The sequence below is a fragment of the Lipotes vexillifer genome, unplaced genomic scaffold (genome assembly GCF_000442215.2).
Source record: "Lipotes vexillifer unplaced genomic scaffold, Lipotes_vexillifer_v1.1 scaffold914, whole genome shotgun sequence".
Classification (NCBI taxonomy): Eukaryota; Metazoa; Chordata; class Mammalia; order Artiodactyla; family Lipotidae; genus Lipotes; species Lipotes vexillifer.
Window position 1 is genome coordinate 4,408,748 of NW_006780388.1, and position 15,062 is coordinate 4,423,809.

The window sequence follows — 15,062 nt, forward strand, 5'->3', positions numbered from 1 at the left end:
GGGCCCAGCCGCTCCGCGGCACGCGGGATCCTCCCGAAACGGGGCACGAACCCGCGTCCCCTGCATCGGCAGGCGGACTCTCAAGCACTGCGCCACCAGGGAAGCCCAGGATTAGTCATTTATCATCACCTTCCTTCTTCAGCATCATCCTGGTGTTTCTGCTTGCTTTCCTTGTAAACATTAGCAGTGACTGTGTTAGACCCCACTCCCAAGCCATTGCTATTGTTTTGGGGGTCACATTAAACATGGTGATTAAATGGGGAGAACGGGATCTTTATGTTGAATCTTCTCATTCAGGAACATAGTCTGTCCTCTTTTCATCCTCGTCACCCTTGTTAGCATTTCTGTTTTCTTCTTGGGCCTCTTGTACATGAAAAACTTGCCTGTGATAAATGTCCTTAAGTCTCTCTCTTTTTTTTTTTTTTCTAATTTATTTTTTGGCTGCATTGGGTCTTCGTTGCTCCGTGCGGGCTTTCTCTAGTTGTGGCGAGCGGGGGCTACTCTTCGTTGCGGTGCACGGGCTTCTCATTGCAGAGGCTTCTCTTGTTGCAGAGCACGGGCTCTAGGCGCACGGACTTCAGTAGTTGTGGCACGCGGGCTCAGTAGTTGTGGCTCATGGGCTCTAGAGCGCAGGATCAGTAGTTGTGGTGCACGGGCTTAGTTGCTCCGCGTCATGTGGGATCTTCCCTGAGCAGGGCTCGAACCTGTATCCGCAGCATTAGCAGGTGGATTCTTAACCACTGTGCCACCAGGGAAGTCCCTGTCCTTAAGTCTTTAAACGTTATTATTTGGGTAAGATGTTGTTTTTGTATGTGAAGGATATTGCTGTATGGACATTTAAAAATTCTTTCTTTTGCCTGTGCTTTTTCCAGCCTAGTTGCCAGCATACACTGAGAGCGTGTGTGTGCGCATGCGTGCATATATATATAATCCCTTTTTTTTTTTAACTTAACATAGTAGCAAGAACATTTCCCATGTTATCACAGCTTCTTGGAAACTATAATTTAAAACTTTTTTTTTGTGGCCGTGCCATGTGACATGCAGGATCTTAGTTCCCCGACCAGGGATTGAACCCACGCCCCCTGCAGTGGAAGCACGAAGTCTTAACCACTGGGCCACCAGGGAAGTCCCAGTACCATGCTGTTTTGATTACTGTAGCTTTGTAGTATTGTCTGAAGTCTGGGAGGGTTATGCCTTCAGCTCCATTCTTTTTCCTCAGGATTGCTTTGGCAATTCTGGGTCTTTTATGGTTCCATATAAATTTTAGGATTATATGTTCTAGTTCTGTGAAAAATATCATGGGTAATTTGATAGAGATTGCATTAAATCTGTAGATTGCTTTGAGTAGTATGGCCATTTTAACAATATTAATTCTTCCAATCCAAGAGCAGAAGCCATCACTTTTAATGGTTCAACAACCTTCCTGTATGTGGATGGATCCTATTTTCTTAGCTGTTCTCCCCTTTTTGCCTTCACTCAGGTAAGCCTCGTAGCAGATACGCTGTCAACAGCACCAGAGAGCATGCCGAGGACCAGGACGGCGACTCCAGGTACGGGCTCTGCAGTCACTCTGTGGTGGGCCTGGTCCTCCCGTTGACCCAGATGTTTTCTCCCCTGAGGAACCCTGTGTTCTCTTTTCCACTTGGTGGGTGTTTCAGGCAGACAGAGGTGGGGATTGTGTTGCCAGTCTCTGGCTTTCTGCCTAGTTCGGCTTCATGGTCCTGCTGTGGGCTGTGTGGTTGGTAGGGCAGGTTGGAGAACAGATGAAGCCGTGTCCCTGCAGGACATTTATCTCCCATGAGAGGAACGTGCAGGACGGCAGATCTCAGTGCTGTCCTCAGACCCTAGTCGTCAAGCACGTGTCCAGAGGTCAAATGTAGGTGCTTGGGTGCAGCACAGCCTGTCCAGGTGGTGAGGTGGCCTGAGAGCCAGGGCTGTCATGACCCTTGCTTTTTAGGGCCCGGATGAAAGGCAGGTCCTATTCCTTCCTGTGCATGCTACCCCTCTTCTCTCTGGGAAGTGCTTTCTGGGTGGCAACCTTGAGAAATGACCACTTCTGCCTTCTTATGTTCATTTTAAAGCTTAATGAATTGTAACTCAGGCCCAGATGAAGGAGAAAAGATTGTAAATTGCCAGTCCTGCGTGAGGTAATGTCTGTGGGAAAGTAGCTGAGGTCCCCATGCTGGGCCCTCGCCATGCAGTGTGTTAGTATGGTTTCCCTCTGTTCTCTGACACGGCACCATGCCTGCCATAGTGCTGTGTACTTCCAAGAGTGGTTTGTATCCCTTTGTGTAAGGATGTCAGGGACCTCTGCCATGACCAGTGACTATCTCTGAGGGGAGTGGGTTCTGGAAGAGGGACCAGCGGTGGGGGAGTGCTGCTGGATATCCCGTGGGTCATCCTGCTTGACTTAGAGGCCTGTGGATGTCGTGTCCTTTAAAGATGGCAACAGGGAACAAACTCTTGTTTGTGAGGCACATAGAAAGCTTTTGCCCCTGCACACCCGCTGAGTGCATTTTGTCCCCCACCTGTGTCATGGAGAGTTCAGAGCAGGGCTGGCCACCCGCCTGCTCCGTGACGTGAGGCTTGGGCTGCTGAAGATTCAGAAAGAGCTCTCCGAACAGTCTGTGAGGAGGACCGGCAACACCTAATTGCTGCAGTTACTTTTCAGAGGCTTGTAATAAAATGACCATGAGGATGTTTTCTGGGGAATTCATTCTGTATTTAGCATAATGAAGAGAGGAAACCAGGGGAAGGGAATAAGACATTGTGGGTGTGTCAGGACCCCAGACATGCTTGTTCCCTAAGGAGAACAAACTGGTCTCTTTAGATGTTCATAAAACTGAAGAATGCCTCTATTTGGTCATTTTAACACATTGTAGCACCTGGTGATCCCACTCCCCACCCCACCTTCAGAGGTGCAGGTCAGTACCCCCAGGGGCCCAGCTGCGTTTTGTTGTACAGACCTGCCCAGCTCCTGCTCTTGCCCTGGCACCTGGGGGGCCCTGTCCCAGCCCAGACACCTTCCCGGAGCCACGCAGTGACGTTGCCTCACACCCATTCTCCATTTTCCTTGGTTGTCATTTTCAGAGGTGCTTTTTCTTCTGCAACCGGTGGAACGTTCCTGCTTGTTGGTTTGCCAGGTCAAAGGCACGTTAATAGGCCTGATGAGTCGCCTCTGCATGTGGTGATGGCTGGCCTCAGGGGAGGGAGGACGCAGAGCTGCGCTGCCCAGGGCTGTCCTCCCTGGCCCGGGTGGCCGTTTAAAATGAGGTGGACTGAAATTAAATAAAATTAGAAACTGGGACTTCCCTGGCAGTCCAGTGGTTAGGACTGTGCGCTCTCACTGCCGAGGGTGTGGGTTCGATCCCTGGTTGGGGAACTAAGATCCCGCAAGCCGTGCGGTGTGGCCAAAAAAGAAAGAAAGAAAGAAATTGAGTTCCTCAGTTGCACCGACCACATTTCAGGTGCTCAGTGGCCTCACGTGACCAGCTGCCACTGTGTTGGAAGGCGCAGGTTTAGAGTCTTTCCATCGTGTAGAAAGCTTTGGTGGCTGCACTGCCTTAGAGCACGGGCTAGTTTTATGAGATGAAACATCATGATGATGTGTTTCAGGGTACAGGAATTGACCATCACAATTCTTTTAACCCTTTTCTAGAATTCACTAGGGAGAGAAGAAAGTGGATATTGTCTGTTTTCTCTACAGCCTGAAGGTCAAGCTTAGGAAAGGTGCGGTCTTCCTGTTAGGGAGGTCAGCTCTGCAGGTGGCCACAGGACCTCAGGGACTGGGGCTGAGATACTCATCAGCGCTCTGCAGTTTTCGTGAGGCTTCCACCTGTGGGACCTCATTTGATCTTGTTGAGATGGTTTGGTCAGAAGATTGAACGCTTGTGCCCAGGCGTCTAGCTAGTGTGTGTGGTGCTGGGCTCTGACCGGGGTCCTCTGGCCTTGCTCTTGCTTCTGGGAACTGACTCATTCTTGCCCGGCCTGGGTTCACACGTAAGAATTGGAGCATTGGTGGAAAGACTGTGCAGTACGTCTTCCATGTGGGGAGTGTCTGTTCTTGCTTGTGTGGCAGAGTGGCTTAGCCTTGACTGCAGTAGTTAATGTAAGTGGTGGTACTTCTGCCAGACCTTAGCACTGTGTTGATCACGACCTCGTAACTCTTCATGATTTTTAGAGTTGCTGTGTTCTTGTTTGGTCTCGATGGTCCTGTTCCCATCTCAGTGAGCCGTGTCCTCCAGGCGATGGGCGGTGGGCTGCAGGGTAAGGCCAAGGCTTCTCCACTGTCCTTTTGTCTCAGTTCCTGCCGCCTTCTCCTGTGGTTGTGCTGGACTCCTGATTTCCCTCAGTGTTGGAGGACTGACGGGCACACAGGCTCACTGCCCTGTGCCCCATGAGTTCCCAGGCTTTCCACAGCCCCTGCCCTTTCTCCCCTTGGACTTAGTTAGCTGGTTCTCTGTACCTGAGTGCCAAGACAGGGTTGGCTGGCACCAGGGACTTCTGGGACTAGGCATGCACACAAATGCCCCCTCCTCCAGGCAGACACCGTGCCCTGGGAGGGTGGTTGGCAAGCAGGAGCAAGGTTGCTTGTCTCACCCGCCTGCTGCCCCCCAGAGAGACCCTTGATCATTGTTCCTTGCCTTCATTTATCAGAGGGGCTTAGTGGGGGTCTCTACCAAGGGCTGAGTGTTCCATGTGATGCTTGGGCTTGGATGCTGTTGTGTGTGCCCATTAGAGGCAAAAATGTTCCCATGGGGTTTATATGACACTTCTCTGGGAGGCAGGGATACAGTGGGGCCCTCCCATCCCCGACAGGGCATACCCCCTGGGTGTTGGAGGTGCACAGAGCATCTGGGAGCCCCCAGAACGGGAGGGGGCAGAGTCGAGCTCTCTTCCGTGCTGTCCCTTCTTTTTTTGGCCAGGTCAGAGAACAAGCCCTGTTCCCAAGTGTCTCGGCAGGAATGGAAGGTCTTGGCTTGTCTTTCAGCTGGGCTGATTCATCTTTCTAAATGTGTTTTTTTCCTTAATCTCTAAATTATTACAGGAATGTTAGTTTTTGTAGCAGCGATTTTATTGTGTTACAATATATTTACTAGACCTTTCACCATCAAAACAAGGGAAAAGTATTTTTCTAAATTTTGGAAACAACAAACAAATATTGAGGGAATTCCCTGGCGGTCCAGTGGTTAGGACTTGGTGCTTTCACTGCCAGGGCCTAGGCTCAATCCCTGGTCAGGGAACTAAGGTCCCTCAAGGCACGTGGCATGGCCAAAACAAACAAACATTGACACTTGTTTTTGTTTCAATTTGCTATTTATGGCAGTTATGTCATGATGGACATAACTCTGTCTTTGTGCATGTTATGTCAGCAGGTGCTGTATAAAGTATAAAGCCACTCAAGTGTTTTTTTCTGTCATCAGTGTGTAATATTAAGCTCTGGTGAGTGGATTTCTCTGTGGGCCAGACTTGCTCAGACAAGCAGAGTGGCCAAACAGCAGAGGGACCTCCCTGAGTGGCCACTTAGGGCAGTGTGGCTTTTAACTTGAGCAGCACCTGGCTTTCTGGTTGGCTACTTTTGAAGACCCTGGCCTCTCTGGGCCCAAGTGGGGAAAGCGCTTTCTGTTTGGCCTTTGGATTTGGACATTTATAGTTGTGAGCTAGGCCACCACTTCTTGCCTCTGAATCTCAGTCCTCATCCCACAGCCCAGCTAACTTAGGTTCCTGGAATGGTGGCTGAGGGCCAGAGCTCAGGCCCATCTGAGGCTCTTCGTGGCAGAGCAGAGGTTTTTGGTGGAGATTTTTGGATATCACAGTAAAAAGTGTAGTCTCTGGGGTGGCAGGAGGTTGTTTTTCTATGTGTTATTGGTGTGTCCTGAGTCAGTGGGTGGCAGAGTAGAGGGAGGTGTTTGTTCAGATAGGGCGGTAGTGTCGGCACTGGGTCAGGCTCTAGGGCAGCAGTGTTTGTTAGGTTCAACCACCCTGGGCCCTCCGTCACCCTAACTGGGCCCCCAGACGCAGCTTCCAGGGCAGAGTGAGCCACTGGGGGCTTTTGAAGAAAGCATGTAACAATTCTGGTCTAAGACACTGGAATCTTCCATCTCTGGTTTAATCACTCCAGAGAGCAGTATTCCAGGGAGGAGACACCCACAGGGGAGGCCAAGGGCTCCGGCTGTGGGGGCCACGTGTCCCGGAATGTCTTTGATGGTATCGGTGTCAGAAGGTCTGACCGCAACCCAGACTGTGCAAGTGGAATGGCAGCCCATTCTGACAGACCCTCTGCATCTGGTTTGTTTGGGAGCCACAGGGCGACTTAGGACGCCTAGTAGACCACGTCAGTCCTGGAGGAAGGCTGGACACCCACTGGAGGGGAGAGGCTTGGGAAGTCCCGGGCTTTGTCTTGCTCGGTGCCGGTCGATCGTAGCCAGGCCCTTGCTGCAGGTGGCTCTGAGTCACTCCTGCATCGGTTGGTGAGCCCTGCAGTGTGCGAGGAGCCAGGAGCGAGTGGCCCCTCTCCTAGATGTGTTTATCCCGGAGGTGTCTGCTGTTTTGGAGTTGCAGCAGTGTGCAGCACCCTTCCCTTCTCTGAAGGCGAGGGTTCCGGTGTGAAGTGCTTCCCTCCCCCTAGAGCAAGGGCCTCCTGGAGAGAAGCATCTGGTGTGGTGCACGTTCACCACAGCTCCTCGGGAAAGCCCAGGACTCAATGCTGAGTGTTTGTCCTTGATGGGCTCTTTAGGACAGAATGTGGCCCCAGGGAGGCTGGAGCCCCTCTCAGCACAACCTGTCCTCGGATCTGCCTGATGGAGATGCTTTCCCCAGGTGGAGAAATGAGCACAGGACTTGTCTGCCTTCTGGCTCCAGGTTAGACACGGTGCATCCGAGTTTCCAGAGTGGAGGCCCCGAGCCTGGGCTCTGAGATAAGAGTCTGCACTGTCCTCTCCTCCCTGCAGTGACTCTCCCTTATCTGATCCCCACCCCCCCGCCCCCCGGGCAGGAAGGAGACCTGAAGGTGCAGAAGAGCCTGGAAAAGGGGCAGTTTCACAGGGATCATATCCAAACGGCTCTTACCTGCACCCAGTCATTCCTCCTCCGTGGTGTCCAGCCCTGTCCATCCCTCCGTCCATGTCAGTCAGTGGGTCTGCACATCTAGTGCGTCTGGAACCTTTCTTCCCTAATAAAAACTGGAAGGTTTAAGTGTTGAGGGTAAGGGAAGGGCCCGGCAGCCGAGCTGTGAGGAGAGTGATCAATACGCTGCAATTCGTGCTTCCCCTCGGCCTTTGCACAGCACTGAGGGTTGGGGGTCCCGGGAGCTGAGGGGAGCAGCCCAGCACACCTGGGCCGGTGGGGGAGGCCCCCAGCCTGACAAGCCACGCAGGCTCCCGCAGCTTCCTCCTCTCCGGGCAGGTGCCTTGCTCCTCCTGCCTTCCCAGGCAGGCAGGGGCCAGGGTGGCAGCACGCACCTTCCGCCTTGTAGTTCTGGTGACTTTGCGACCCTAGTCTTGGGGATTGCTTCAGAAGGGAGACTGTCGGGGGACTTCCCTGGTGATGTAGTCGTTGAGAATCCGCCTGCCAATGCGGGGGACGTGGGTTCGGTCCCTGGTCTGGGAAGATCCCACATGCTGCGGAGCAGCTAAGCCCGTGAACCACAACTACTGAGCTTGCACTCTAGGGCCCACGTGCCACAACTCCTGAGCACGCATGCTGCAACTACTGAAGGCCGCACACCTAGACCGGTGCTCCGCAACAGGAGAGGCCACTGCAATGAGAAGCCCATGCACTGCAACGAGGAGTGGCCCCCACTCGCCACAACTAGAGAAAGCCCATGCACAGCAGCAAAGACCCAATGCAGCCAAAAATAAATTAAAAAATAGGGACTTCTTGGTGGTCCAGTGGTTAAGACTTCGCCTTCCAATGCAGGGGGTGCGTGTTCGATCCCTGGTCGGGGAACTAAGATCCCACATGACTTGGGGCCAAAAAACCAAAAACATAAAACAGAAGTAATATTGTAACAAATTCAATAAAGACTTTAAAAATGGTTCACATCAAAAAATAAATAAAAAATAAAGGAAAAATCTCCAATGTCCAAAAAAAAGAAGGGAGACTGTCAGAAGCTTCTAGGTCAGCGGTGGGAGCAGAGCCACCCTGTGCGCAGCTGCCCCCTACCCCTGGGGCAGCAGGCCTGGTGCTGTGGCACTTGGTTAACTCTCTTCCACTCTACCTTTTTTTAATTTTAAGGTTTTCAGATGTCATTCTGGCAACAATTTTGGCAACCAAGTCTGAAATGTGTGGGCAGAAGTTTGAACTGAAGATTGATAACGTGCGTTTTGTTGGGCACCCGACGCTGCTGCAGCACGCGCTGGGCCAGGTACGCCCTCCCTGGGCTGACGCGGGCCTGTAGAAGGCAGCCCCGTGCATCAGATCCCATCAGGTGCTTGCCTAGCTGCACCTCCTCCTGGGTCCTGAGGGTCTGGCAGAGAAGGACACAGGCGTCCTTGCCCTGATGTCTCAGCCCCTGCCCTTGGCTTTTGCTGTTTGCATCCAGCCTTTCTCCTGACTGTGGCCTTCTACTTTGTAGATATGATGCCGGTTTCTGGGGGGAGGCCAAGAGAACGAGTTCAGCAGCGTTTGTCAGATTCTTGAACTTTATATAAAGTACTACAAGCATTTCTTCTTACTTATTAAGTGATATCATAGCCAATATTGTTATTAATTTAGCTCTTACTGTTGTGCCACACCCTCTCTATGCGTTCTCTGATGGGGCCTGAATGCACTGTTGTTACCCAAGGGAATTTGCACACCAGAAGCTGCCAGTCAGTCCTTTGCACACAGTGTCACTTAGATTCTGAAGGGTTTTGATGTGACAGCACAAGATTTAGCTCCACTTACACAATCCAGAAGTCCCGTGAGGGTCTGGGTTGTGGTCCTCAGATCTTCTCCATGACTAAGCCCACAGGAGGAGCTTCTGAGACATGGAGGCACCAGGGCAGGGGGCCATGGCTGAGGAGATGGCTGTGGTGGCACCTGTGCTGCTCAGACAGGCTCAGCCCCACTGATGGCCTGTGGGTGACGGAGGGGAGCTTTGGCAGTACCGGCCTGGAGACATGGAGGGACAGGGATGGTGACAGGCCTGATGGAGATGGCCCAGGGACTCCTCTGCCCTCTGGTGGCAACACTTGTAGGCAGCTTGGTGTTTGGGCCCCGGGCTGGCTGGGTGCTCCAGCGGCAGCCCTGTCTCTCCTGGGTGGGGGCATTGTCCTGAGCACTTGTCCTGCCTGGGAGGACTCAAGTGGGCACGGGGGTTGGCGTGGGGAAGGGAGGGTTTGGTCAGGGAGCACTCCAGCCACTTGAGCACCTCTCCACCTCTCCACCTTTTCTCCTCTGGGCACCTCAGCTCACTCGAGGTGACTGGGACAGTCCTGTCCCTTTGGGTCACAGCACCTTCCTGCTCCTTTCTCCACTGTGACTGTCTGTCCATGCAGCCAGCACTTGCCTGTGCAGAGGCGCTGGTCGCTTATCAGAGACCTAGGACTCTGTTTTTCTCTGGTTCTGCTGTATTCTGGAACACTTTCCCTGCCTGAAGTAATAGCTCTAAGTGCTTTTCTTGGGAGGTGGTGGCTCTCATTCACTAGAACTGTGCCTCTTTCACAGGTCTCCAAAACAGATCCATCTCCGAAGAGGGAGGCTCCCACCATGATTCTTTTTAATGTGGTATTTGCACTGAGGGTGAGTGTATAAATGGCTGAAGAGCAGATCAGGGAGGCGGGGTGGGGAGGAGGGTTGGGGAGGGCGGTGGGGAGGGGGTGAGAGGGCAGAGCTCATTTCCAGTGACCGTGTTGTTGACTTAGAGCTCAGACCGCTGTGGGCACAGCACTGGCCCTCCTGGGGTGCTGGAAGAGTCTAACTTCATTGTTTCCCTCTTTTTTCTTTTTTTTTTAAGTAAAATATACATAACATCAAATTTACCATTTTAACCATTTTAAAGAGACATTTTGGTGGCATCTGGTAGCAGTGTTGTGTAACTATCACCACTATCCAGTTTTTGTTGCCCCAAAAGGACACCAGTTATTCCTCATTCTCTCCCGTCCCCCAGCCCCCAGAAACAACTAATGTGTTTTCTCTTTCTGTGGATTTACCTGTTCTGCATGTTTCATATAAAAGGGATCCTACAATGTGTGACCTTGGTGTCTGACTTCTTTCACTTAACATAATGATTTTGAGATTCATCCATTTTTTTATAATCTTTTTTTTTAAATTGAAGTGTGGTTGATTTACAATGTTTCAGGTGTACAGCAGGGTGATTCAGTTAGGTATATATATGAACTATTTTCAGTATCTTGTAATAATCTATAATGGAAAAGAATCTGAAAAAGAATATACATGTATATCTATAGATACATATATATCTCTACTGCTATACAGTAGAGATATATAGCAGGTCCTTGTGGGTTTTTAAAAATTATTTTTAGTTTTTTTAAAAAATAATCTTTTTTTTTTTTTTTTTTTTTTTTTGCGGTACGCGGGCCCCTCACTGTCGCGGCCTCTCCCATTGCGGAGTGCAGGCTCCAGACGCGCAAGCTCAGTGGCCATGGCCCACGGGCCCAGCCGCTCCGCGGCACGTGGGATCCTCCCGGGCCGGGGCACGAACCCGCGTCCCCTGCATCGGCAGGCGGACCCTCAACCACTGCGCCACCAGGGAAGCCCTAAAAAAATAATCTTTTAATTGAATCATCCATGTTATAATGTATATCAGTACTTTATTCCTTTTTGTGGTCCAATCATATTCCATTGTACGATAGACCATACTTTATCTGTTAATCTACTGGTGAACTTTTGGGTTGTTTCTACCTTTTGGCTATAAGAACAATGCTGTTAAGGACATTTGTGTACAAGTTTTGAGTAGGCAGGTTTTCCTTTCCCTTGGGGTCGATAGCTAGGAGTGGAGTTGCTGGGTCACGTGGTGACTCTATGTTTAACCATTTGAGGAGCTGCCAGGCTGTTTTCCACAGCAGCTGCACCGTTTTACATCCCCACCAGCCATGTACAAGTGTTCCAATTTCTCTACATCCTTGCCAACACTTGTTATTTTCTGTTGTTTTATAATTAAGTATAATTATTTCTTTTGGCAGTTCCCAGCACTGTCTGAAGTTGTGTTTTCACTAGTTACAGGGAATTTCTTTTCAATAAAGCTGTCAAAATACAAGGGATCTAAATAAATATAAAAAGCACCCCTGGGTAAGGACTGGCTGGTATTACTATGAAGGGACTTTGAAATTTAGGAAATGTATATATTCCATACTGTTAAATAATGGCATTCCTCAGAAATATCCCACTATCGGTTTTCACCAAAGAATCCAGTAGTTCTTTCTGGCTGGGCACGTGTGAGCTGCACGATGGCTTTTGTACAGAAGTGTCAGTGAGAAAGTGGCTAGATCTTGGTGACAAGGAGCAGTGTGCTCTGTACCCTTTGCTGTGGCGGGGGTGAGCCTGAGCAGGAGGGAGCCTGTCATATCAGGTGCCTTAGTCTCAGAGTATTTTTCCCACTGAGGCTTTTCTGTTGTGGAGACCACAGGTCTCACTGAAGAGTTCAGAATCAAAATAATGCTAGGGAAAAGCTCCTAAATGGAGCTTTCTCCTTTCTGAAGGGAGCTTAACTCTTAAAAGTGGCCCACCTTGTTGATAAATAAAGAGCTGCAAGTTAAAACAAAGTCAGCTGTTCCTGGTGGCTGTCCCTGGGGCTTGAGGTTCCGAGAGGAGACTCTTACTTTCTGCTTTGTGCACTTCCATAGTGTTTGCATTTTCACAGTGTCCCTTTATTACTTATATCATTACGTAATACAGACATCCACAGAGAGAACTCAAGTTAAAGACAGACAAACCAAAACCATGACCAGTGCTCTCCCCCCCGTCAGCACTGATAACCCCTGTGGGGTGGGCCATGAGAAGCAGCCTCAGCCCCACCCTGGACGTTGCTGGCAAGCCCTCATCTCTGGGGAGCAGGGTGTGATAGCGGAGTGTATGACACCCATGGACATGACAGTCAAGAAAACAGGCAGATTTTAACGTTGTATGAAGATTTTTATAATAAGTAGGCTGGAAATAATCCTGGTATCCAGTAGTTGGGGAATGATTAGACAGGGTAGTGGTTTTACACACTGGAACGTCCTGTGGCCACTGAAGATGAGAAATGGGGGCGAGGCCAGACCCTGGAGCGGGTGGGTGGCTCACTGCCAGGTTAAAGCAGTGGGAACAGGGCAGTGTAGGATTTCAGAGCACAGAGGCCGTGAGGTGAACAGTGGGAGGAATTTAAAATAGCATAAAGTGTGGGCCAGTGTTTTTCTTCTTTTCTGTAGTCATTTAAAAATGTGCACACTAAAAAAAAAATGTGCACCCTTTTTACTTTGAAAAGTTGTAAACAAACCCTGAGCTAGTGACAATAGATTGATGGTCCTTGCACACCTGTCTCTGAGATCCCACAGCTGCTGCCTTGCACCCTGGCTCCATCTGCCCCCAACCCCATCGCTCAAGTATTTCAAGACAAGTCTCAGACCTCATGTCTGCTCACCCCCACATACTTCAGAAGTCGTCTCTGGAAAAGGGGGGACAGCTATTTTATACCATACCTGACAGAACTCACCGTAAGTTGGTATCAACTAGTACCTGGTCCATGGAAACATGCCCTAGTTGCCACAGCGTTTTTTCCCGTTGACCTGTCTGAACCTGGGTGAAAACCAGAAGCCAGCCCACACAAGCTTGGGGGTTGTGTCTCCAGGTCTCTGACTCTCCCCTCCTTTGTCCTGTGAAGAGTCCACAGTCGGACCCATCTCAGTGTGCAGTCAGGCTTGCTCCGTGTCCGTGTGTTTTCCACAAGCTGAACGTTAGCTCTGAAGGCCTGACTGGATTTGAGTACAAGTTTCAGGGTGAGAAAATCTCGCAGGCAAATCCCTACACTTCACTGTTGCTTCATGTCGCGTGTGAGGAGAGTGGGTGTTTCTCAGAGCTCCATTCAGGGCTGGCACGTCCTGGGTGGTCGCTTCCTCACTGTGGCCCCACATAGCCCAGGCTCTGTGGGCACCCTGAGCCGAGCCTGGCCTGTGCAGCCGGTTGGGACACGCAGGCACGCTCCATCCTCGCTCATCCCGGAGTGTGAGCGAGCGGCCCCAGACGCCTGGCTTGCGACACGGTTGTGCGCTAGCCAGTAGGAGCGCGATGGAGGGTCAGGCTCTCGGGTGTGACTGGGCTACTTCTTCAAGGGAGTAACCACGCGCCCAGGCCATCCTCCTCTCTCTGCTTTGCTGCGGGGAGGAATTTTACACAGATTTCTCTCAAATCTAAAGCAGAACATTTTGTTCTGAGGCAGTTGTGCACACCCTATACCCCAGACCCTCCGTTCCGTGACCTTGCGGGGACACTTGAGGGGCTGTCCTGGGCTTGGGGCAGGGCTGCAGCCCGTAGGTGGGCCCGGTGTGGAGTCAGCCCTCAGCCCTGTCCCCGCACAGGTGTGCTGCCTGGGGTGTGTTCTGTTTGCGAACACGGGTCTGTAGGAGCTCAGAAAGTGTCTCCAGCTCCAGGTGGTGAACAGGTTTACTGAGTCAGGTCAGGGTCTGGCCCAGGAACCTGGCTGTGGACACTCACCGCAGGGCCCTGCCTGTAGATAACTGGGAGCGGGGCGACCAGAGGTTCTAATCGTGGACACCACTCCTCCCACCTCCACCCACGGGATGACTCAGCTGTTCTGGCGGCCTCCTGGAGCGCTGAGTCACGGTGGCTGGTTATCTGCTCTGTGTCCCATCTTCACAGACCCCACAGCTGCCTGCCCCACCCTTGGCCTGGGTGGATGCGCCAGCCTGGCCTGGCTGTGGCCCCCGATAGGTCCCAGAGTGAGCATGGGCGCGGAGTGAAGGGGATGGCCTGGCGCCTCCTGGCTTCTCTGTTAGCCAGGGTCTCAGGAAGAGCTGCTTACCCTGAGGACAGGTCTTCACTGAACAGTGGGCCTGGTGCTTCTGTTTCTCACACTGTGTCCTTGTTGTAACATGGGCTGTGTGACCAAATTCTCACACAGCCGGTCCTGTCCACTAGCACTCAGCGGCACACTGGTGACCGCAGACACTGCCAGGGGTTTTGCTCTTTTCTGAGCACTTGACGTGTTGACTGATTGCTGAGAGAGGGGCACCTGTTCTCCTTTCTCAGATGAGAGCCTGTGACCCGGGGTCTCACAGCAGGTGGCTGATGGGATCTGTGCCTTCCATTGTGCCACTGGGCTGCCTCTGTCACGTCCAGAGTGGATGCCTGAACATCCTCTGCCTTCCTGCATGGCCCTGGCCTGGGGCCCTGAGCATGGGCACCTCTCTCTGCTTGTTAGAAATGCCTGTGTCCCCGCTCCTTCCCCACCAGGGACCCCCACGGAGCCATCTGTGTTCCGTCCAGGTGGCCATTCCATGCCCACGTTGCTGGGACAGGCCCTAGAGGGGACCCAGGACTGGGGACAGTGGTGGCACCCAGAGAGGGGCTCTGAGTGTTGCTGCATGTCCTCCCCGAGTGCATGTGCTGCGATCGAGTTGGCTGTGGCCTCTCTCCTGCAGGCCAATGCTGACCCATCGGTGATAAACTGTCTGCACAACCTCTCCCGCCGCATTGCCACCGTGCTGCAGCACGAGGAGCGCCGCTGCCAGTACCTCACGCGGGAGGCCAAGCTGATCCTGGCGCTGCAGGACGAGGTGTCTGCCATGGCTGACGGTGAGGGCGGTGGGCGGCCTCTCTGGGCAGGGACCCCATTGGGTGGGCCGATGTGGAAACTAATGGTCTGTATGGTGGGCTGAGCATGCCCTGGGTGCACAGGAAGATCCCCAAGGGACACAGCTAGACCCAGATTCCTGAACTGATGTTCCAGGAGTGGCTTCCCAGCCCAAAACGTACCCCTCCCCCCAGACCCCTGCACGGTGGCTCTTCCTGCAGGTCAGGCACCGCCTGCCCCACCCTGGTCCTGCCGGACAGTCCCCTGAAGCAGGGGGCATGCAGAGGGGCAGCAGGAAGATTGAGCTGGCTGGGGGCGGGGGGGGGGGGGG

General features: G+C 52.2%; 1 protein-coding gene across 3 annotated transcripts in view; it reads left to right on the forward strand.

Moving 5' to 3' along the window:
* The window catches only part of NPRL3 (NPR3 like, GATOR1 complex subunit), a 36,605-nt gene that overhangs the window by 3,955 nt on the left and 17,588 nt on the right, over positions 1–15,062 (forward strand). The window contains exons 2-6 of one of the 3 annotated variants that reach the window (XM_007453641.1): positions 1,481–1,550; positions 4,228–4,266; positions 8,236–8,365; positions 9,649–9,723; positions 14,580–14,733. In XM_007453641.1, coding sequence (XP_007453703.1) covers positions 1,481–1,550; positions 4,228–4,266; positions 8,236–8,365; positions 9,649–9,723; positions 14,580–14,733 — 468 coding nt within the window. The remainder of the gene's footprint in view (positions 1–1,480; positions 1,551–4,227; positions 4,267–8,235; positions 8,366–9,648; positions 9,724–14,579; positions 14,734–15,062) is intronic. The other 2 variants (XM_007453640.1, XM_007453642.1) reach the window with 2 other exon arrangements.